This window comes from Aedes albopictus, chromosome 2 (genome assembly GCF_035046485.1).
Source record: "Aedes albopictus strain Foshan chromosome 2, AalbF5, whole genome shotgun sequence".
Taxonomy (NCBI): domain Eukaryota; kingdom Metazoa; phylum Arthropoda; class Insecta; order Diptera; family Culicidae; genus Aedes; species Aedes albopictus.
Genome location: NC_085137.1, coordinates 406,695,466 through 406,720,360, shown reverse-complemented (window position 1 = coordinate 406,720,360; position 24,895 = coordinate 406,695,466). Strand labels below are relative to the sequence as shown.

The window sequence follows — 24,895 nt, the reverse complement described above, 5'->3', positions numbered from 1 at the left end:
AACCATTCAACTATGTTTAATTTTACCATATCCAAGAATAGTAATGGTAACCATGATTTTTATGGTAATAATGATGTTTTTGCTCAAACTCACTATGATCTGACAGATAACAGCATAGTAATTGGAACTATCAAGCGTGGTTCACACAATCACATTTTCCGTACTTGTTAGAACCATCTCCGTGTTTACTTGTTACTATTTACATGGTTAGTTTGAATATACACAATTGTACTTTCAGTTTTCTTGTCAGTTCTTGTCAAAAATTTTCCCAAGTTCAAAACACAAATTCTGAAAAAGAAGTATCTGAGGAACTTTGCGGCTGCTAGTGAAATCGGCGAAACGTTTTCATGGTGCATCATGAAGAGTATATCTTTCATCGATCTCCGGCGAGAAAACCGGCAAAGTTTAATTATAATCATATTTGAAACTACTTTTAATTCCAGCTAGCGCGCGGCTCACCCAGAGGACTGCGGAAGACCATTCATTGGAGGCAGCGCATCTTCCGGATATACTGCATCACTTATACCGCTTCGTAGGCGCTTATCATGTTTGTTTGCTACTCCGCACCGGGCGGGTCCGGAACTTCTTATTTCGAAGATACGGTGAAGATTTCATTTTCGGGGCAGCAGATGACATCAGAATATCGCATCACGGCTCGCATCACGGAATGAATACGGAGAACCTACCAGCAAGAACCTTAGACTCTTGCTTAGACTCGATTATAGATCTGGCAGTTGCATGTGTGCAAAATCATTAATATTGTTCACAAGATTTATTATACTTATATTGTTTATATTGAATAAATTTAATGAAATATTTATTTTTCAATATTTATTTTAAATATAAACAAAATAGGAGGCACTACCCCATTACCATTGAACCACATGTATAGTAATCAGAACCATGTAGCAATGGTTACATTAACCATGTTGTTTGTCATGCACATAGTAAGAGTTACCCTCGAAATAATGTTTAAGAATACTATGAAATGTAAACATTGATCAGTATAGTAAATTTAACCCTCCACCTAGTGGAATCAAGAAAAAAATATGGTCTACGAAAATCAAGTAGTAAAGGTGTTTTATTTTAACCCTATGAAATGGTGCCGGTTACTATGTTCATTTTTTCAGTGTACAACTGTAACACGTTATTATTCAAAATTAATTGCTTGCTATTCGCGAAACTATCCTCACATTCCTGAGTCCAGATAAAACGTTCGTCTTTCCGTAACAACCGATACAAAACTCGCAATTCCGATGAGATGTTCGGTATGAACTTTGCGTAATAGTTCAACAATCCGAGATACGACTGCAACTCAGTCACGTTTTCGGCGCCGGCGCGTTCACAATCGCGTCGACTTTGGCTTTGTTCGGTCTTAACCCGTCTTCGGAAATCGTATGACCTAAATAATCCACGGAGACCTCGAAAAATCTACTTTTTTCAACATTAAGGTGAATATATGACGAAGCCACAACTCGAATTTTCAAGAGCACAAATCTGAAGAACCGAATGTCGGTTTGCGCTGAAAACTTGATCGATTGGTCAGCACCAGCGGGTAACCAATCGATCAACTTTTCAGCTCAAACCGACATTCGGTTCTTCAGGTTTGTGCTCTCGAAAATTCGAGGTGTGGCTTCATTATATATTCACCTTAATCTTGACATTGTAGTGGTTCAAACGCGCTAAAACGACATCCAAAATTGCCCTACATTTCTCGTAGCTGTCGGCTCCAATGAGCGCATCATCCAAATAACATCCACAGCCCTCAATATCCCCCAAGATCTGATCCATTATACTCTGAAAAATCGATGGCGCACTCGCCACTCCAAAAGGCAATCTTAAATATTGGAACAATCCTACGTGTGTGTTGATTGTTAAGTACTGCTGAGAGTTCTCTGAGACTCTGAGCTGTTGATATGCACCCCGAAGATCAATCACACAAAATACCTTACAGTTCGCTAATTTTGCAAAAATATCATCTATCCTCGGCAACGGATAGTGCTCTGAGCGTAAAAACGGATTGATCGTGACCTTACAATCAATACATAACCTCAATTTGCCATTTGCCTTTGGTACTACAACAATCGAAGAGGCCCATCTACTGTGTTGCACTCTCTTCAAAATGTTCTCTTCACAGAGACGATTCAGCTCAGCTTCGATCGCTGGACGCTGTTCAAACGGAGGAGAGTATGCCGCATGAAAAATAGGAGTCACATTGCTCTCAATAACGATCTCGGCTTCAAATTCGCGAATGGGAGAATTGATATTCGATACTGTATTGGGGTATTTAACGCGTATTGAATCAAAAATTGAACGATCAAAAGAGTTTATACTCACATTACCTTGTTTAATCGATGTTCTCCAGCTCGGCCATAGTACGTCCATCCAGGTCCGTCCAAGAAGAGGTCTGAAGGATTTTTCGCTCTCGATCACCACAAGCACTAATTTTTTGCTCGGACCACTTCTATCCTTAGCCACCTGTGCACTGATTCCACCGATAATATTTAACCCTTCACCGGTCACGGTTGAAAAATCATTCCTCACACCAAACAACGGTAAATGAGACAATTGCTTCCGATACAAGCTACTACTAATTACTGTCGCACAAGCACCACTATCAACTTCAAATTCTATAGCCTGGCCATCAACAAACAAGGTTTCATTCATCACACCACTACGCCCTAGCAAAAACGACTTATCCTGGAGAGAATTCAGCTGCATCCGCAAGTTAGCCAGATCCAAGGCCAACTCATCTCCGGAACCTACCGTCCCCACGGTCTGGTTCTTCCGGGGCTCCTGACTCGAACTACGATTCGGCTTCGACACTTTAGAAAAACACATGCTCGCTGCATGGCCCTGTTTCCCACAGGAATAGCACTTCCAGTTCTTCGCAGGACACTTCCCAGGCTCGTGTTCACGACCGCACTTATCACACAGCTTTCTTCTTCCGGATTGATTCTTCTTGTCATCATGGAACCGCGATCGACTTTTGCTTCTCGCGCGCCACGGTTTGTTCGACCTCACCACGTGAGCACTAAAGTTACCTTCGCGCACTTTGTTGTCCTTTTCGGCTAACTCCCACGTCAATGCCTCTTCAACCGCCTTGTCAAAGGACACGTTCTTCTGTTTCAGTAGGTGTGTACGCAGCCTACCGTCGAAGATCCCGAACACAAATCTGTCCCGCAACGCATCTTGCAAAAAGTCACCGTATTCACATTTTTCTACCAACGCTTTCAATTCCACTACATATTCAGTCACCGATTGTCCAGCTTTCTGGTCGGCTTGGTGAAAACGATACCGTTCGGACACTTTGTTCACTTCTGGCCTGAAATGCCTTTTCAAGGTCATCACAAGCTCATCGTACCGTTTTGCACTCGGGTTCACTGGTTGTAGCAATTTTTTCAGGATCGCATATGTATCCATCCCCAAATGGGTCAGCAAAAATGCCACTTTTCTCTCTTCTGGCACATCGTGAAGGAGAAAATGCTGGATCATTCGTTCTTCGTACACTTCGAAATCATCACCCGCGACGTAATTCTCGAATGTACCGAAATTGCACGTTTTCGACGTTCGCGCTTGCGTTCCGGCACCCGACTCCGGATTCTCTTTCACTCCGCCTGTAGCCATCCTAACCTCAACCGAATCACGTGTTCACTCGCGTCGAACTAACGATCGTTCTGCTAACGCCGCTACTGTTTTTCCGCACGGTTCTCACCACGTGTTCTTCTATCGCACTTACGAATGCAAAAATCACTTCCACAACTTCGTCGCCAGAATTTAATGTGTCTTTCGGGTTGGGTTCAAACACTCGGTTAGGATGGTACTTACTATTTATTCGTGCTGATGTTGTTGGCTCGAGGAGTGAGCAATTAAAGAGAATTATACAATGGTTGATTGGTCTTTTATACCATTTACAATAGTCTAATAAGGGGATCGTCAGCTTTGACCTTTGTCAAGCCTTCCTATATGCATTCGATATTATTTCGATGTTTACAAGGTTTTCATCTAGGTATACTACACTACCCAGACGGATCCGGTCGTTTTCGGTTCCGCCTACCAGCATGTACTTTGTTTTTGAGGCATTCACCACCAGTCCGACCTTTGCTGCTTCGCGTTTCAGGCACCACTCTGCCACCATTCCAAATGTTCTTGCAATAATGTCCATGTCGTCCGCAAAGTACACAAATTGACCGGATTTTGTGAAAATCATTCCCCGGCTGTTGAGCCCGGCTCGTCGCATCACACCTTCCAGAGCGATGTTGAAGAGTAGGCAAGAGAGTCCATCACCTTGTCTCAGCCCCCGGCGAGATTCGAATGAACTGGATAGTTCACCCGAAACCCTTACGCAGTTTTGCACACCGTCCATCGTTGCTTTAATCAGTCTAGTCAGCTTCCCAGGAAAGCCGTTTTCGTCCATGATTCTCCATAGCTCTGCACGGTCGATACTGTCGTATGCCGCTTTGAAGTCTATAAACAGGTGATGCGTTGGGACCTGGTATTCACGTGCCGTTCGTCAATCAGAACGTGGTCGATTTGAGATTCCGTCTGCTGTGGTTTAACGATAAGGGAGGCTGTGTTGGAAAAAGGTGCTACGTATGGCCATAGTTTTGGAGGCGGCGAAATCAATGTGTCGTAGGCCGTTTTAGTTCGTTTGCTGGTGGGCGCTGAACTTACCAATCGTCGGTCTGAATTCCTCCTCCTGGCCTACCTGAGCGTTTAAATCTCCTATGATGATCTTGACGTCGTGGCTCGGGCAGCGATCGTTCTCGCGTTCGAGCTGCGCGTAAAATGCGTCCTTGTCATCATCAGTGCTTCCGGAGTGTGGGCTGTGCACGTTTATTATGCTGAAGTTGAAGAATCGGCCCTTGATCCTCAACCTGCACATTCTTTCATCGATCGGCCACCAACCGATCACGCGTCTCTGCATATCATCCATCACTATAAAAGCTGTTCCCAGCTCGCGTGTGGTGCCGCAGCTCTGGTAGATGGTATGATTACCTCTAAACGTTCGCACCATGGATCCTGTCCAACACACCTCCTGCAGCGCTACGATGCCGAACCCGTGGTCCTCCAGTAGATCGGCGAGTATGCGGGTGCTCCCAATGAAGTTGAGAGATCGGCAGTTACACGTACCGAGTTTCCAATCGCTAGTCCTTTTTGTTCGCTGGAGTCGTTGCTGTTGGTCTCGGTTCGTATTATTCTGTTGCTGATTTTCCGTTAAGTCAGAATTGATCGTTGATCGAAAAGGGTGATGCAATAGAGTTAATAAACTATAGAGGACGAATGTCGCTGGTGTTCCCTTTGTTCTCGCTCGGGAACATGTCGGGTATCTATCTGTCAAACTGCATACTTTTTCGCTTTGACACTTATATCCCTGCCTATCTCCGCCAGCAAGAGATGTTGCGGCGGCGACGCCAGCGACATTCTTCCTCTATAGTTTATTAGCTCTATTGGTGATGCTTTCATTCTCCGTGAATGTCAAATGGAGTACCCTGATAAAAAAGATCATAGAGATACAACAGAATGGATTGTTACAACACGCTGAATTGAATGGTACTTACCATTAATTCAATTGTTTAAAACGATAGAGTAACAACAGATCTTATGGTTTTCCACCATAGCATGTATTGTAAATGTCACTTTTACAATAGAAAATGGGGGGTTGTTATGTATCTTTACCATAAAAAATCCAAATTTTCTGGAAAAAAATCAAGTCAACTACCATTCAACTTATGGTGTTTTTATTATTGAAATCTTTAGTGCCATTGATTTTATTGTACACGTATTGTAGTTCCAATACACCATTTTCAGCAGGAAAATACGTACACAATATAATTTGTTGTTGAATAGTCAAATTTATCATTATTCAATGGTAGTTTATGGTGATTTTATTGTAAATTTTTATCAGGGTAGGTATTAAATTTTGTCCAGCTTGTTTTTTTTACTCCTTTTGGTTTCATTTAATTAAATTTTGTCCAAGTCCTTATCCTTTAATTTCACTGTGCGACGCCGTCATTTGAAGCATCGACGTCGTCGTGGTCTTTCGCAGGTTTTGTTTATTGTTTTGTTGCGAAACATCGTCAAGTTGTTCGGATTACAAACATATTTTAGTAATTTTTATTATAATAACTTTACCCATCAAAGAATCATTCGAAAAATATCGAATAAAGTTATTCATTTGTACAAAACAATGAAGTCACCGGAAAACATCTCCAGTAGTGATAGCAGCAAGTGTATAGTGTCAACATGTGGGAACAATTTTTGCTTGCAGTCGTCTTCATACACCGGACACAGCTTCCCAAGAGACGTGACCATCCGCTCGGAATGGATGTCAGCTCTAAGATTTGCGGACAGCAGCATCTTGGAGCGGGACATTGTTTTGGATTCGGCTCAAATATGCTCCGATCATTTTACACTGGAATGCTTCCAGCAAACGGAAGGACAAAGGAATCTTCTGGCATCGGCGATACCAACACTGTTCGAGGCCGCGGACGATGGGTAGTCGATAGAATTCGTTTTTCTGTGCAACTGCAAGTAGGTAGTTTAATTGATTTTGATTTTCAGGAAACGAAGTGATCTCCAAGACCATCAAAGCTCTACGACGGACAAAGCTAAGCTTTGCCCAATAAAGGCCCAAGAGCAGATGCGAAAGCTGATAGAGGACGTGCTGAAGTGCACGGACGGTACGGATCATCCAGATAACGCAAAGTCAACCTCCACCCTGTTTCGGTTGAAGCGCTTTCCACACGTTTGCCGGTTGTGCCTCATGCCAAAAAAATACCGCCAGGTACTGATTCCTACCGACGCGACCGACCAGGAGTTCGATGGAGACAGCATTGAGGAGTTTCTCTTCGACATTCTGCCACCGGGGGCCACTTTGGACAAGGTGGGTATAATATATTTTTTATTAATTTCTTAGTACCTAGGGGGTTGTGGGGCAAGATGGCCACCGTGTGTTTTACGCATTACTTCGCAACATAAAAATATTTTTTGAGTTGATGATGATTATAAACAATGAACCATGTTTATAATATGCAAAAAAGTTACAATTAGTTCAAAAAATCCACTGTAAATTAGTGTTTGAAGTTTGAGTGTTTAAAAACAGGGTTTTCTTATAATAATCGGTCATATGATTTTAAAGGTAAATAATGAAATATCGTCGTTTATATATCAAATTTTATTTTTAATAGTGCCTATATATGGTTGTTGTTGAACCAAGAAAAAAAAGTCAGATATTTTCAATTCATTATAACTTATAAAAAAATACATAAATAACGTAATTATTCGGGGCAAGATGGCCACCTGCATGAAACTAACTTTAAACAGTCTCAAAACTTCTTACGAAGTCCAGAGATTATGCAAAACTGCAGCAAACAAATTTTCTATACCAGCTGGTGCTAGGAAAATTGATTGCGACGGATATGCTGCTTCAGCACAACTTTGGGGCTATTTGCTATTGAGAAGGGGTTTTGCATCTTGAATATTTTGGTTTGAGGCAAGAAAATTATAGTTAATATTACTACTAAAGTTCTTGCTACAATAAGTTTATGTGTAAAATATTGCAAGGAGAGAGCACTTATGCATCTGTACATAATTGTTTTGAGAAAAGCACATTTGCTAAAAAAAATACAATAAATCATTGCAAATTTTCAAAGAAATGTCTATGAATTTTGTTTCAAGCATTATCATAAAGAAAATATTTGTAAAAATCGAACCCTCTGTATGGAAGGAGTTGCGAATTATTCGATCTTGATGTATTTCATTTACCTAGGTATTAAAACACACTAATTGTCAAAATTAAGCGCTGTGGCCAACTTGCCCCGAGGGGGTGGCCGTCTTGCCCCATATAGCTAAATTTTCATGTTAAAACACTCATTTTTAAAATGAATTTATTTACCATTTAAAGTGCAAAATAAAATGCTTTTTTGTGTTAAGAGTGTAGAAAAGATATGAAATGAAGTGGATGATTGTTAATTAAATATATTTTCATTATAGTTACTGCTCCTTCGAGGCCTAAGCTTAGGGTGGCCAACTTGCCCCCTAACCCCCTAAGTCTTATGCTATGATGAAGGCGAAATGATGGCCACAGCGTAGCTTCCCTCTAGCGCCTAGGCGCCTAGGTTATATTAGAAGCTTATCTACCTCAATCTTGTGCAATGTTCATCTAATTCTCTCGAACGTCACAAGTGTTGTGAATGTACAGGCCCCCTCTTGCATCCCGCTCTTTCTCGTTTTTTTTTTTTCAGGAGAGTGAGTAAGAAAAAAAGCTAGCTTCGCCAATGCAATATCGACATCAAATGGATTACCTCTGTCTTTCCACGCAATCATGTACCTCTTTTTGATTGAGTTTAAGCTTCTCCTCATTGTAGGTACATATTCTTCTTCAGATGATCATCCAGTGATTCAATCATACATTTTTTTCCATTAGTTAGATACTATGAAAACGACATGCGATTTAGCGAGGCTGTTTTTAAAAGATTCAACAAGGAATAAAAAAAAGAGATTCAACCAATATTCAATTAAATTTCTCCTGGGATACGGCAAGGAATCTCTTTTTGAATTTCAACAGATTATTTTCAGATTAGTGGCGGGGAATCCCTCATCAAGCCTTCCGTTCCGCTTTAGTGCTTCATGCATTATTGTGGCCAGGTGTTACTCTAGTTTTGTTTCCCAGCTGTATTGTAAAGCACTAGCCGTAGTCGTTACATTCCTGTGACGACCGGTTATTGCTGGCAGATACAGTGGAAAGTTTGTCTTAATACGTATCAATCGTCCTTGACAGACGAGAAATAATGACCTCACTGATTAATCGGTTCAAATTTATTTCGCATCTGCAACTTTGCGCAGATTTGGTTCTGCGACGATAATATACAGTAGGATGAGTCAACGTTGTATGGGAGAATTTAAACTTAATCGCATCAACCCCGAACAAAGGCTTTTCAATCCCCTTTTGAGTCTAAAATTATTGGGTAAAATTTTCCCTGGGCTTGGTTTATATCTTCCAGGAAGCATTGATTTTCGTCATATGACCATTGTGCTTTGCAGTGTTGATTGGTTGAACTGAATGTAGATTCAATGGTAAATTTTATCAGATAATTCAATCCTCTGATATAGTGATTTCAATTGTACTACGGCATAGTGTAACGATATGTTGTCAAAATCACTTATGTAGGTACCGGGAAAATACAATTCCAAGCTGGTGAGAATATTACCACTGAGGGGGGTTATGAGCCCAGTCAGACCCTTGATGGGACAATAATGTGGGATAGTAATCTCCGAGGCTTATGAAATCCGACAGGGCGCGTGCATTAGGCTGCGGATCTATGCTAAGGGAGATCAGTAGCATCTGTTTGTTATTAGTAGAACAAAATGCCGTTCTATGAAAACGCAGTGTGAGTGATCTCCTATGGTGCTGTAGTACTATAAATGATCTCATTCTCTGTGAATTCTAACTTTGGCTATCTAGTCAGTAAATAGTAAAATTATTAAGATAGCTTACAGGGGATAGACAAAATGATCGGGACAGGCAAAATTTTCCCTTCTCAAAAAAATTTCAAATGGCTGTAACTTTTCGAAAAGTACATCAAATATTCTCAAATTTTGACTGTAAGTAGATCAACTATTTGTGTATCAGTGGACAGAATTTAAAAAAGATCGAACCTTTCTGCACGAAGTTATAAAGATTCAAAAAAAAGGTATAATTATCCGATAGCCAACTTTGAGCTGTTATATCTCCGGATTCAATGAACCGAATGCAATGAAATTTTGACCATTTATGACTTATATAATGAGCTTTGAAAAACTTTCGGCATAACTTAAAATTCTTAATATGGAGGAAAGTTATAACGATTAGATTGTTTTTCTAATAAAACACCAAATTATCCAAATTTCAAGATCGTTTCAAAATTCAAGATGCTTATAATAGTTCATTTAAATTCCCTCTGATTATCTTGAATACAGATATGTTCTGAAAGAAAATAACAACATAGGCGGCAATTCATTAAAAAAGTAATGGGATGCATTTTAAAAATAGACCAATTTGCTTAAAAATCATAAAATCAATGAAATCGCTATAATTTTTTCTCTTGTTAATAATTTCAAATTTAGTCAAACGTTTTTAAGAGCTCATTATATAAGTCATAAATGAACAAAATTTCATTGCATTCGGTTTTTTGAATTCGGAGATATAACAGCTCAAAGTTGGCTATCGGATAATTCTATCTTTTTCTAAAATGATTATAACTTCGTGCAGAATAGCCCGATCTTTTCCAAATTCTGTCCACTGATACACAACTAGTTTAATAACTTACAGTCAAAATTTGAGAATATTTGATGCACTTTCCGAAAAGTTACAGCTAATTGGACATTTTTTGAAAAGTGACAATTTTGCCTGTCCCGATCATTTTGTCTATCCCCTGTAAGAGCTAAACCTTAAAGGCATACATTTTCTAAATATGACAAGGTTTTGAAGACAAACATGAGATGAGTATCAGATTTTAATCTTTTAATGAGTCATTAGCATAATCGTATGTGAGACATAGGGTCATGTCGAGCGATTGATTCAGTACTACAAATCCACGCGGACAATTTCATTACAAACTATTGGTTTTCGTCAGTCTTATGACGGAAAGGCTCAGCTATGCTGCAAATCCATATATTAGAGTCCGTTCATAAACATATAGACCGAACCTTCATAAAATTTTGTCCATGCAAAACCAAAATTGCATGAAGTTACAACTTTGCCTCTCCTCATGAAGTATATGTGATTTATGAACAAACACCTAGTTGAATCAAATTAATGGATTTTTATTTCTGGGGCACCCATTAGGTATATCACTTCAATAATACAAATACCACTAACTCTTCTGTAGTTTTCTGTAGTTACACTATCCATTTGATTGGTTCATATAACCAATATCTATATAACTTCCTCAATCCTCTTTGTAAGATTTGGTACATAGTATGACAGCATTGATTGAAACACGAGAGCTCTTATATCATATTATTATTCGCATGGTTAATTATTTATGAACAATAATTTTATTGACGAATCCGATTTAAAATATTTGAATAGTAATTTTTGCTAAACCATATTAAAATAATCACTATCATTATCAATTAATGCTATCCAATCCACTCAAGATCTTCGCTACATTAAATTTTGAATTACTGGAGGCTTCACTTAATAACAAATTTACAACAAACACGCTATAGTAGCAGTATTCATATAGATTAACAATTATACTCTATTATTTTCAATCATTGCAACATTATACTAATATGTGCGGGCCGCCCATTTGCAGAGTTGTGCGGCCAATTATTCTCTTTCCATTCCAGAAACGACCGTTTTGAAGCAAGAAGTGTCCTAATGGCCAACACAAACGGGACTTGTCCGAAACACACAAGATAAGTACAACAATTTTATAATCAGGCACCCAACTCTTTCTACTACTTTGCTCATAGATAATGCAATATGCATACTTCAATATCAATTATTTGTTTGTTTGCGCCTTTATTTATGACACTATTGAAGCATTCGTGTCGCCGCGAAATAGTTTACAATTTATCTTATTCACATTTTTCAATTCACTTTAAAGTATCTAACACTGCTTTTACAATTGTTTATGTAAACTTGTATCTTAATTATGTTCATTATTAATAGTAGTCCGATAATCCAAGTCTAGTGATTTTTTTCCCAAGGAATAGAAAGAGTTGGTGTCATAATCAATACAATACTTGAAACTGGAAACTCCTTATTTCCCCCTATGGGTTATAGGGAGGGGCGGGACATTCGAGCCTACTCATCAGTGGAAAGGACTTGATATGCTAATCGGTTTAGCATAGGGCAGATACAAGTCTACTGGTAGACGTATCGCCCAGCGAAACAACGCAGATTGGTCACGGCCAGGGGGTGCGTTGATTATAACAGAATAACAGAATAACAGAGTATTCCTCTATGTATCTTCTTAAAAATTATTTCAGGATTTCCTCCAAGCATACCTCTAAGAATTTCTCTATGGATTTATCAGGGAATTCTTTAAAAAAATGTTTAGGATTTTTATTTGGGGATTTCTCCAGGATTTTTTTTTCAAAAATATCTCAAGAGATATTGTTAGGTATTCCACCAGGAGTTTCCAGTTATTCCTTCCGGAACTTCTTTAGAAAATCCATCTATTGATTCTAAAAATATTCGTTTTTTTTCAGAATTTTATTCAAAAATTTATTTAGAATTTTCTTCAGTTTTTTTTTAATTCCTTCTGAAATTTCTTCAGCGATACTTTAGAGACTTCTTGAATATTACTATAATTACTTCAGAAATTTCGGCAGGGATTTCTTCAAAAGTTGTTCCATGGATTCTTTCAATAGTTAGAGACGAACCAGCCAAGGGCTGAAAGTCTCTCTAATAAAGACAAATCAATCAATTCTTTCAATAGTTGATCTAGCAGTCCCTTCAGGAATTGCTCAAGCGGTTCCTTCAGAGATTCCTCCAGGAATTCATCCTTGGAAATGTACACCTGAATGGGAGGCTGGAATCGGGGACCTTGACTAACTAGCTCTGATTCTACCATGACAGCACTAGAAATAATTTATCACACATCTTGTCATATGGGCCTAATATGGGTGCTCCACAAAATAAATTGTTGATATAAAGTGCTCCGCGTGTCAAAAGGGCTGAAAACCCCTGCATTATAAGTCATCATGATACAAATTGCAAGTATTGAACTGATAGAATATTACAAATTTTATCATTTGAAAAAAATGTACATAAAATCGAGGTAAAATGTACATAAAATCGAGGGTCTATATAATCGAGGGTCCACTTAATCGAGGTATACCTGTAGAATGTTTATTAAATACAAAATATGCTGTTAAACAAGCAGTTTTAAAAAGTGATCGATTTGGCGCCGTGAAAAAAGTGCGGGGCAAGATGGGTCACTTTCTAAGCAATTCACATTTTCTTAACGAAAAACGTCAAAATATAAGATTTGTTTCGCATTCATATATGCTCCATATCCATACTGAGTAAACAAGAGCTACTAGTAAACATTTTATAAATTTATTTGGAATACAAAGAACTTTACGATTTGAGTGGTCCTGAGGCGACTTGAAAATCGATGTTTTCACTAAAAAAATATCATAATTTTGTGTTATAATTTTGAGCGTTCATTCCGCTTGATTGAAGTCATTTATGAGATAGTCTTGTAATAAAACATAAATAACTTTTGAATGCTCCAAAAATACGATCAGAATTGAAGGTGACCCATCTTGCCCCGCAACCGTTTATATGGAGATTATATGGAATGTATCGCATAAGAAAAATGGCTAAAAACCATTTTATTTTTTATTTCCAATGAGAGTGAATAATTTTTCAACCGATGCCCCAAACTTTTGTATATTCATGCTGGTCATTTAACAAAATTATTAATATAATCAAAACATGTGTAATGCGTCCGAAAATGGCACTGACCCATCTTGCCCCGCCCCACCCTACTCTATGCCCAGGGAGTCAAGAAAATTTCCCCGACCGGAACGCGAATCGAACCCGCCGTCTCCGGATTGGCGATCCATAGCCCTAACCACTAGGCTAAATGGAGACCCTGTAACCTATGATATGATAATAAAATATTACACTGTTGAAAATGCTTTGACATCCATGTGCACAACAGAACATGTGCTCGATGAACAAATTGAGATTTGAAATTATGAAAAGAAATCCACGTACTCCGGTGAGACTCGAACTCACGACTCCCAATTCGCTAGACGGGCGCTTCTATTCCTTCAAGCTACGGAGTCACTCGACTATCTCCGTCGCCAGCAGGCCTAGAACTGAACTCGATTCCACAATCGCACATGGTTATCTTCTTTTCACAATCCAAACCCCCTTCGGATGGGATTAGATGAACATCTAACACATTGTCTGTTGTGCACATGTATGTCAAAGCGGGAGAGGAAGTTATTTTTAATTGTCGAGAGCTTCGGGCACTGCCTTCCAATCACTTATTGGTATGGCAATTAGTGTGCAGTCGGACTCTCGACGGGTCGGTCCTCGGCCGACCGAATACGGTAAGGGTGACCGTAGCACCTTACAAATGTCAATTTCTTGATTTTGCTTTGGCTGACCAAGCCATGTGGGAAATTACACTGTTGAAAATGCTTTGACATCCATGTGCACAACAGAACATGTGCTCGATGAACAAATTGAGATTTGAAATTATGAAAAGAAATCCACGTACTCCGGTGAGACTCGAACTCACGACTCCCAATTCGCTAGACGGGCGCTTCTATTCCTTCAAGCTACGGAGTCACTCGACTATCTCCGTCGCCAGCAGGCCTAGAACTGAACTCGATTCCACAATCGCACATGGTTATCTTCTTTTCACAATCCAAACCCCCTTCGGATGGGATTAGATGAACATCTAACACATTGTCTGTTGTGCACATGTATGTCAAAGCGGGAGAGGAAGTTATTTTTAATTGTCGAGAGCTTCGGGCACTGCCTTCCAATCACTTATTGGTATGGCAATTAGTGTGCAGTCGGACTCTCGACGGGTCGGTCCTCGGCCGACCGAATACGGTAAGGGTGACCGTAGCACCTTACAAATGTCAATTTCTTGATTTTGCTTTGGCTGACCAAGCCATGTGGGAAATTACACTGTTGAAAATGCTTTGACATCCATGTGCACAACAGAACATGTGCTCGATGAACAAATTGAGATTTGAAATTATGAAAAGAAATCCACGTACTCCGGTGAGACTCGAACTCACGACTCCCAATTCGCTAGACGGGCGCTTCTATTCCTTCAAGCTACGGAGTCACTCGACTATCTCCGTCGCCAGCAGGCCTAGAACTGAACTCGATTCCACAATCGCACATGGTTATCTTCTTTTCACAATCCAAACCCCCTTCGGATGGGATTAGATGAACATCTAACACATCAGTTCTAGGCCTGCTGGCGACGGAGATAGTCGAGTGACTCCGTAGCTTGAAGGAATAGAAGCGCCCGTCTAGCGAATTGGGAGTCGTGAGTTCGAGTCTCACCGGAGTACGTGGATTTCTTTTCATAATTTCAAATCTCAATTTGTTCATCGAGCACATGTTCTGTTGTGCACATGGATGTCAAAGCATTTTCAACAGTGTAATTTCCCACATGGCTTGGTCAGCCAAAGCAAAATCAAGAAATTGACATTTGTAAGGTGCTACGGTCACCCTTACCGTATTCGGTCGGCCGAGGACCGACCCGTCGAGAGTCCGACTGCACACTAATTGCCATACCAATAAGTGATTGGAAGGCAGTGCCCGAAGCTCTCGACAATTAAAAATAACTTCCTCTCCCGCTTTGACATACATGTGCACAACAGACAATGTGTTAGATGTTCATCTAATCCCATCCGAAGGGGGTTTGGATTGTGAAAAGAAGATAACCATGTGCGATTGTGGAATCGAGTTCAGTTCTAGGCCTGCTGGCGACGGAGATAGTCGAGTGACTCCGTAGCTTGAAGGAATAGAAGCGCCCGTCTAGCGAATTGGGAGTCGTGAGTTCGAGTCTCACCGGAGTACGTGGATTTCTTTTCATAATTTCAAATCTCAATTTGTTCATCGAGCACATGTTCTGTTGTGCACATGGATGTCAAAGCATTTTCAACAGTGTAATTTCCCACATGGCTTGGTCAGCCAAAGCAAAATCAAGAAATTGACAATAAAATATTGCCTCAAGTGTGCAGAAAAAAACATTGTCGAAGATCGCAAAGTGATCTGTGATGGTGTAAAAGGTTATATCTTGACTTGTAAGTACATATTGTCTTGATATGGATCGGCCTGCAGTGTTAGTGAAGGTGCTCAAGTAGTCAACTGAGAGGTCTGATATTTTTCAGCTCTGCTTATACGTTGAACATAACGTCGGACTATGTGCCATCAATAAGTTTTGAATCAATTCAATTATGGCTTTGATAAAATGCTCGCTTTTCTTATAAAGTCTCAGGATTCAAAACACTTTGGCTTACGTCGACGGAAAGATCGTGAGAGCAAATTCGGCGAGGAAGGCACTATCACCGCTAGGTGGATTAATTTGGTTTGTTTCAAATATGTATTGGCACGGTCCCTGGCCAAGTTCGCAGGGGTTGACGGTATTAAAGTGAAGGAGTTTCATTTTGATTATTGTAATGTAGTGTTCTTTAGTGAAACATATCACCCTTTTTAACACTTTAATGCGCCTCCAACGGTTCATCACGAACCGGCTGCTGCAGATGGAGTATGGCTGATCATATGCATCAGACATGCTCGATAAACAGGAGGAACCGCCGGGGCTCAGTAGAGTCTATTCCCAAGCAATAGTTCCAAGTCGGTTGGATTTGAGAAGGTTTTGATGATCGCTACAAATCCTAATAAAAATATTATAGGATTTGTGACAGGTTTTGGAACCTTTTACAGCCATCTGACTTCAAAATGTTGTTTGGGCTTTATTTCCCACGTTTCTCGGTTGATTTTTATTACATAGTAATTTATTAATGTCATAGTCGCTTTTTCGAATTTTTACAATGTTAGTTGGTCATATTTTCTTTAAATAAAGCAATAAAAATCGACCGAAGAATCAATAGTGGGAAGGAGATTTGCAGCACTTAATTGTGCTGATAGATTCAAAGCTAACGTGCGAACACTTAAACGCATTGTTGACGTCAATGCGTTCGACGTGACATTTTTCATTTTCATTTTCATTTTCATTTTCATTTTGCAGCATTTGGTGGGGCAATGAGAGCGCAAGTCAGTCCAAAGCCGATGATAAGGAGGGGTAATGGCTGAATAGTCTTTGCTGACCACATAAACGCCATGGGATAGGAAATGGGTATTTTGGTGTGGGATTAGGGTGTTGGTGTAGACTTGACGATATCAATGCTATTCAGATGCAAAATAATTTTAAGGCTCAATAGTGAATCGCATACCTTCCAAAACCAAAAAACAATAATTCACAAAATACCAAGCAAGTCATAGAAAGAAAAAGTGCCCGATTGTTTATTTTGTCAATTATAACAAACGGAAACTTCTACCCTCTCCGACTCGCCAGTCACCCCGGAAAAAATGTCCCTTCAGTTCTGGAAAATATATTATCCCCAATTAAGCCTTTAATCGAATTGTCCGCGTGGTCTTGTAGTACCCCTGCTAGGTAAGAATCAGTCATTGCCATACATATTAAATGCTAGACATGACCCCATGGATAGCATTTGCATATGTAAAAGCTTTGCTGATGTGACTTTCCTATTAGGCAATTCTCTCATCTCATGTTTGTCTTCAAAACCTTATCAAGCTTGGAAAATTGAAGTTGATAAACAATACATTACAAGGTTCGAATTCCCATAGAATGAGATCATTCATTCGCACTACAACACCATAGGAGATAATATCACATTGGCTGATTACAGTACAAATGTGAAAAATCTCCCTTTTCCCCCTATCCGCAACCCGGGGACGCGCCCTGTTGGATTTCGAAAGCCTCGGAGAATATTACAAACTTTCAATGGCATTCCCATAAACTAACCCACATTGCCCATTCAGGGGTCTGACTGGGCCTATTACCCTCCCTCAGTTTGTAATATTCTCTCCAACTTGGAATTATATTTTCCCGGCACATAAATGACTTCGACAAATGTTCGATATACTATGCAGCGTCATGATCAGTATAACTATATCAGATGACTTGAAGATCTGATTCTTACAGAATTGTTTGCCATTGATTATACATTCAGCTATTCCAATCATTACTGCAAAGGCCATCGACCACATGCCTGAAATCAAAGCTTCCTGGAAGATATAATCCAAGCCCAGGGAATGCGTTCGACGTGACATTTTGGACAAAAACTGACTGCTTTATATTAACTGAACAACGTTACTTGTGTATGACTAGGTTGACATTTCTAGGCTACGTTTGAGAAAATGACATGGTTCATCTAGGTAGGACCGATAGGACAATTGAACGAATTTGAATATTTTTAATAGTATTTGTAGCGAGATGAAAGTTGACATGAAATCTTTATTATTTTAAAATTTTATTGCAATCAACTGACCAACTTGGCGTATTTTTGATTATCTCTTAGATGTTCAGAAGTTCAGTTACATGTTTCTGTGGAGTTTGGACCGATGACAATTTAAGGACACAAGAGATGAACACAGAGAAGTAGAAAACGATTAGCGAAATCAAGAAAACAATTTGACACAGAATCGACTATATTTTAACATACAGGGTTCGATTGATTCGATGAAAAAAACAACATACGACAAATGACTTAACGAGGAGAAAAACATATTTAACCATACCACAAAATCAAACAAGGAGACAAACACAAACCGTGTGACCATAACACTACATAGGCAAATCCTGAATGACTGACCAATTGAAAACTTTCCAACCTTCTACCGTAACTTTCTGAGTCAGTAGGCAACAGTGTCTTAATGGATATCATTTTCCGCGTACGGCTGGCAAACTGCTTCTGAAAGATTACGTACTCTTTTCTATCTTCGGGTCTAGTGTAGAGGTTTCAACTCTATTCAGAGTGCAGCTAGAAACCTAGCAAAAAAAAAAAAAAAAAAAAAAAAATATGTATTGGCACGGTAAATGCTGGATATGCTGCGCAATTCAGATCCCATTGTGATCCACTAGCCTCTGCCCAGCAATTCCTATCCCTACTGGACGCGGTACCGGCCGGAAACTATGAGCAACCTTAGAGAAGATCGGGTAACCATCCCCGGTGGGAACTTTGGTCATAGGCTGACAGGGAGGGGGGGGGGGTGGGTTTTGATGCGGCACACCTGAGCGTCTGTTCTCCAGGAGGAGCGGCTCACAGCAGCGTCTGATCCTATGTTAGGGGCGGCTGATCTACGTCCGAGTGCCAGGGAAGGGCTCTAAGCTCAACTGTGCACTATGGTCCTCCGGAAAGTAGGGGGTGGGTGTCAGGCCCTACGAGCCAGCCGTAAAAAAAACATTGTAACGGAAAATCAGCAACAGAATAATACGAACCGAGACCAACAGCAACGACCCCAGCGAACGAAAAGAACTTGCGATTGTAAACTCGGTACGTGGAATTGCCGATCTCTCAACTTCATTGGGAGCACCCGCATACTCGCCGATCTACTGAAGGATCGCGGGTTCGACATCGTAGCGTTGCAGGAGGTGCGTTGGACAGGATCCATGGTGCGAACGTTTAGAGGTAATCATACCATCTACCAGAACTGCGGCAACACACGCGAGCTGGAAACAGCTTTAATCGTGATGAGTGACAAGTTGAGGCACGTGACCGGTTGGTGGCCGATCGACGATAGAATGTGCAGGTTGAGGATCAGGGGCCGATTCTTCAGCTTCAGCATAATAAACGTGCACAGCCCACACTCCGGAAGTACTGATGATGACAAGAACACATTTTACGCGCAGCTCGAACGCGAGTACGATCGCTGCCCAAGCCACGACGTCAAGGTCATCATAGGAGATTTGAATGCTCAGGTAGGCCAGGAGGAGGAATTCAGACCGACGATTGGTAAGTTCAGCGCCCACCAGCAGACGAACGAAAACCCATACGTAGCACCTTTTTTCAACACAGCCTCCCTTATCGTTACACTTGGAGATCACCACAGCAGACGAAATCTCAAATCGACCACGTTCTGATTGACGGACGGCACTTCTCCGATTTTATCAACGTCAGGACCTATCGTGGCACCAACATCGACTCCGATCACTATCTGATGGTGGTCAAACTGCGCCCAAAACTCTCCGTCATCAACAATGTACGATACCGGCGACCGCCACGCTACAACCTAGAGCGACTGAAGCAATCGGATGTCGCCTCAGCATACGCGCAGAATCTCGAAGCCGCGTTGCCAGACGAGGGCGAGCTCGATGAGGCCCCTCTAGAGGACTGCTGGAGTACAGTGAAAGCAGCCATCAACGACGCAGCAGAGAGCACCATCGGGCACGTGGAACGGAATCGACGGAACGAATGGTTCGACGAAGAGTGCAGAACGGTTTTGGAGGAGAAGAACGCAGCGAGGGCGATAATGCTGCAGCAAGGGACTCGACAGAACGTGGAACGTTACAAACAGAAGCGGAAACAGCAGACCCGACTCTTTCGGGAGAAAAAGCGCCGCCTGGAAAAAGCGGAGTGTGAAAAAAAATGGAACTGCTGTGCCGTTCCCAAGAAACATGGAAGTTCTATCAGAAGCTCAACGCACCCCGCAACGGCTTCGTGCCGCGAGCCGAAATATGCAGGGATAAAGACGGAGGCATCTTGACGGACGGACGTGAGGTGATCGAAAGGTGGAAGCAGCACTTCGATCAGCACCTGAACGGCGTGGAGAACGTAGGCACGGGAGCCCACGGCAACGGAAGAAAGGACGACGCCAGTGCAGCGGAGGACGGAAATGAACTAACTCCCACGCTGAGGGAAGTTAAGGATGCCATTCACCAGCTCAAAACCAACAAAGCAGCTGGTAAGGATGGTATCGCAGCTGAACTCATCAAGATGGGCCCAGAAAAGTTGGCCACCTGTCTGCATCGGCTGATAGTCAGGATCTGGGAAACCGAACAGCTACCGGAGGAGTGGAAGGAAGGGGTAATCTGCCCCATTCACAAGAAAGGCGACCATTTGGAATGTGAGAACTTCAGGCGATCACTATTTTAATTGCTGCCTACAAAGTGCTATCCCAGATCATCTTCCGTCGTCTGTCACCTAAAATTAATGAGTTCGTGGGAAGTTATCAGCTTCATTGACGGCCGGTCGACAACGGACCAGATCTTTACCGTATGGCAAATCCTCCAGAAATGCCATGAATACAAGGTCCCAACGCATCACCTGTTCATAGACTTCAAAGCGGCATACGACAGTATCGACTGCGCAGAGCTATGGAAAATCATTGACGAAAACGACTTTCCTGGGAAGCTGACTAGACTGATTAAAGCAACGATGGACGGTGTGCAAAACTGCGTAAGGGTTTCGGGTGAACTATCCAGTTCATTCGAATCTCGCCGGGGACTGCGACAAGGTGACGGACTCTCATGCCTACTCTTCAACATCGCTCTGGAAGGTGTGATGCGACGAGCCGGGCTCAACAGCCGGGGAACGATTTTCACAAAATCCGGTCAATTTGTGTGCTTTGCGGACGACATGGACATTATTGCAAGAACATTTGGAACGGTGGCAGAGCTGTATACCTGCCTGAAACGCGAAGCAGCAAAGGTCGGACTGGTGATGAATGCCTCAAAAACAAAGTACATGCTGGTAGGCGGAACCGAACACGACCGGATCCGTCTGGGTAGTAATGTTACGATAGACGGGGATACTTTCGAGGTGGTGGAGGAATTCGTCTATCTCGGATCCTTACTGACAGCTGACAACAACGTGAGCCGTGAAATTCGAAGGCGCATCATCAGCGGAAGTCGGGCCTACTACGGGCTCCAGAAGAAACTGCGGTCGAAAAAGATTCACCCACGCACCAAAGGCGCCATGTACAAAACGCTAATAAGACCGGCGATCCTCTACGGGCACGAGACATGGACAATGCTCGAGGAGGACCTACAAGCACTCGGAGTTTTCGAGCGACGCGTGCTAAGAACGATCTTCGGTGGTGTGCAGGAGAACGGTGTGTGGCGGCAAGGATGAACCACGAGCTCGCAGCACTTTACGGCGAACCCAGCATCCAGAAGGTAGCCAAAGCCGGAAGGATACGGTGGACAGGGCATGTTGCAAGAATGCCGGACAACAACCCTGCAAAGCTGGTGTTTGCAACTGATCCGGTTGGCACAAGAAGGCGTGGAGCGCAGAGAGCACGATGGGCGGATCAGGTGGAGCGTGACCTGGCGAGCATTGGGCGCGATCGAGGATGGATAGCGGCAGCCACAAACCGAGTATTGTGGCCTACTATTGTTGATTACCCAAGTAACCAGTAAGCATTTAAAATAGCATTTCTTCAGCATTATAATAGCCTTTACGACAAGGCGTTTAATGCTAATTACCCGTATATGCGCTTGTAGTGCTACCTCACAGCAGGTTTTGGCAAAATAACGGGCTGTCTTAGTGTAACACACGGGGGTGCTATGGTGATCTGATTTTGATGCCGCTTATCATGCGCAACCAGAGCTCACTAATACCAACATTCCCTCTATACAGAAACGGGAGAAAATAAGGAAAAACGCACTTTGGCGAACAATGTTTGCGAAAAGAGGTATTGTGTGTCTTTTCACAAACAATTCCTACTCTCCGTAGGAACTTTACCTAAACATTGACACTCTCAAATTGAAAATTATCAAATATGCCGCTTTTTCATGATCAACATTTTTATGAGATCTAAATTAGATAAATGTGATACAAGCGTTTTGCACCAATATCCCTCGTAAAGAGGTAAACATTCAAATTTCACGACTGTGTTGGTGAATATTTTGTCTGGAGCATAAATTTATGCTCCACGTAAGGAGGCACAATCCAACCTGTCAAACTCCATAGTGAAAAAAACTAGGAGTGGGTAATGTCTGAGACATAACCGCAATGTTGACGTAGGATAAAGGCTGGAACGAGATTCCGATTTTTATATTTCCATAATACAATGTTTGTTGTTAGGATAATACAAATGGTGGACAGATGTGTTGAGTAAAGTTGTTGTGTGATCGCTTTCGCTGAACGCATTTATAACCCAACAAAGATTTTTGCTGTATAAGAGTAAAACAAATCACTCTTAAGCTAACTTTAGCTTAAGAAGCTGTTATTCAGCTGGTTCGGTTACTTGGAAAGATGTTGACTAGTTCAAGAGTTATTTCGTTTTGAAGAGAAATGGTCAAATTACTGTTCTACGAGAGAATTTTAATCGAGCGGATAAAATTATTAGATAATTGAACGACGTTAGATAGATCTTTTCAACTAAAGTTTAACGTGAAACTCTTTCTCGACAATAATGTTGTTTTCATCCAGGAAGGACATATTAGTGGCCGACTTCACTATTGCTGAACTACCAAGCTTTCAGTCTGTTGCTTTTGATTATCCGAATCATAGCTCTTGAGGAATCATTTTCGCTGATCCTGGAAAAGACCGTTTATAAAACGGAAGATTTTGGCAAGACAATTGCATGAATTCATCACGCAATGCGATTTTGCCCATACTGAATGCGGCCGTTTGCTGTCGTGGATGAGATTCCTGGTGCTGCCACCACGATAGCCGAGAGTCATCGCTGAGTTTGTGTGCTGCTGCCTAGCTGGGAGGTGACATCTGCCTTCTCCTTGACTAATCCAAGGAAAATGACGAAAGATAACAGAGGAAACAGTTGTTATGCCCCTAGATTAGAAGATGAAGCTCCTCCCATTCGGCGGGCTTTCCAGTTTATTCCGTTTGCATGACCCGCCCACATTGTGGCAGATGCTTCAAACGACTAATCAACCGTTCTTTGAGACAATTTCTAATCGAACGGATAAACTTATTGAAGTATTGAATAGTTAAGATCATTTTAGTTCGATAAATATTAGAATGAAACAATGTTCCAGGCACAATTGTCCGAATAAGATAATGCGTTGCTAAATTTCGTGTAGAAAGATTAGTGATCGATTTTGCTGTTGCTGAGCCACCAAGCATTCAACCATTCACTTTTCGAATGCACTACACTTTTACCGATCGTTGGAATATATCCGAAAATTATCCGATTCATAACTCTAAAGGAATAATTTTCTCTGGTCCTGAAAAGGTCCGTTCAAATAACGGTTGATTTTAGAAAGACAATTGAAAATTATCCGCACTGAATGCGGGAAGCCATCGAAAACTGCTGCCGCCTGCTGCCGAGAATGAGATTCCTAGTTCTATCAGATAGATAGTCGAGAGTCGTCGCTGGGTTGGTGCGCAGCTTACCCAGCTGCGGAGGTAGCTTCCATTGCCGGGCCCACCGCAGCCGTGATCAGTGGATGAGATTCCTGGTGCTATCACTCGTCGCAGTTGACGTGCTGCTGCGCAGCTGTGGACGTGATCCACCTCCACCCTCCCTGACTGATCCAATGAAAATGACGAAAGAAACAATGAAAATGACGAAAGAATCATGTTCGTACCGAACATGATCCTGCCTCTGATCGATCGTTATCCTCGTACTGAAGATCATCTGGGACGAACTCAACAGGCACTAGGAGAGCCCTCGCTCACTCCACCAAAGACCACTCCATCGTCGTCGCTTCTGGCAACCCGCCGGTGCTCATCAAGTTGCAGCCTTCTATCGTCCCGGTCGGTTGGTTGGAGAGAATGAGCAGAGGGCTCTCAGCCTGCCCTCGCAGGCAAGTAACATGGTGTTCCCCTATTATCCTGTCTCTGACGCTTGCCCAAGTTTTCAGCGAACTTCAGAAACCACCCTACTGTCTACACATTCCATCGAACTTGGTATCCTGTCGGTGTCCATCCAACAGCAGCTTTCTGCCATCCCGGTCGACTCGGTGATCCTGACAAGCAACCATCACCGTAAGCTGTTATTTTCATTCGTAATTAGTGTATTGTAATGTATGCTAAATACCGGCACTTCCTTCAAAGAGACAAAGTCTCACTGGAAGTGCCATTGAATTGTTATTATGTTGAAAAGAAGAGGAGGTTTTATGCCTTTTGGAGAAGAGGTTCAAAAGGAACTTCACTCCAAGGGGCTTTTCCCTGCTCCAAATAAAGAAAGAATTTGAAAAAAAAAAAAAATCAGAGGGAACAGCTTTTATGCCCCTAGATTAGCAGATGTAGCTCCTCCCATTCAGCTGGCTTTCCATATTTCGATTGCATGACCCGCCCCGCATGCTTCAGACGCTTCAAACGATTTTCAACCAAAAAATGAGAGAAATTTTCATTTGACAAATAAAGTAATCAAAATATAAAAAGATTTAGATCATTTTAATTCCAAAAATTAAACAAGGGA

At 41.6% G+C, this 24,895-nt stretch overlaps 1 protein-coding gene across 1 annotated transcript in view; it reads left to right on the top strand.

Annotated features, from left to right (window-relative positions):
* Positions 1-24,895, top strand: part of LOC109410226 (uncharacterized) — a 65,641-nt gene that overhangs the window by 19,829 nt on the left and 20,917 nt on the right. The window contains exon 4 of the mRNA XM_062853377.1: positions 6,565-6,886. Within this exon, the coding sequence (XP_062709361.1) occupies positions 6,565-6,886 (322 nt within the window). The remainder of the gene's footprint in view (positions 1-6,564; positions 6,887-24,895) is intronic.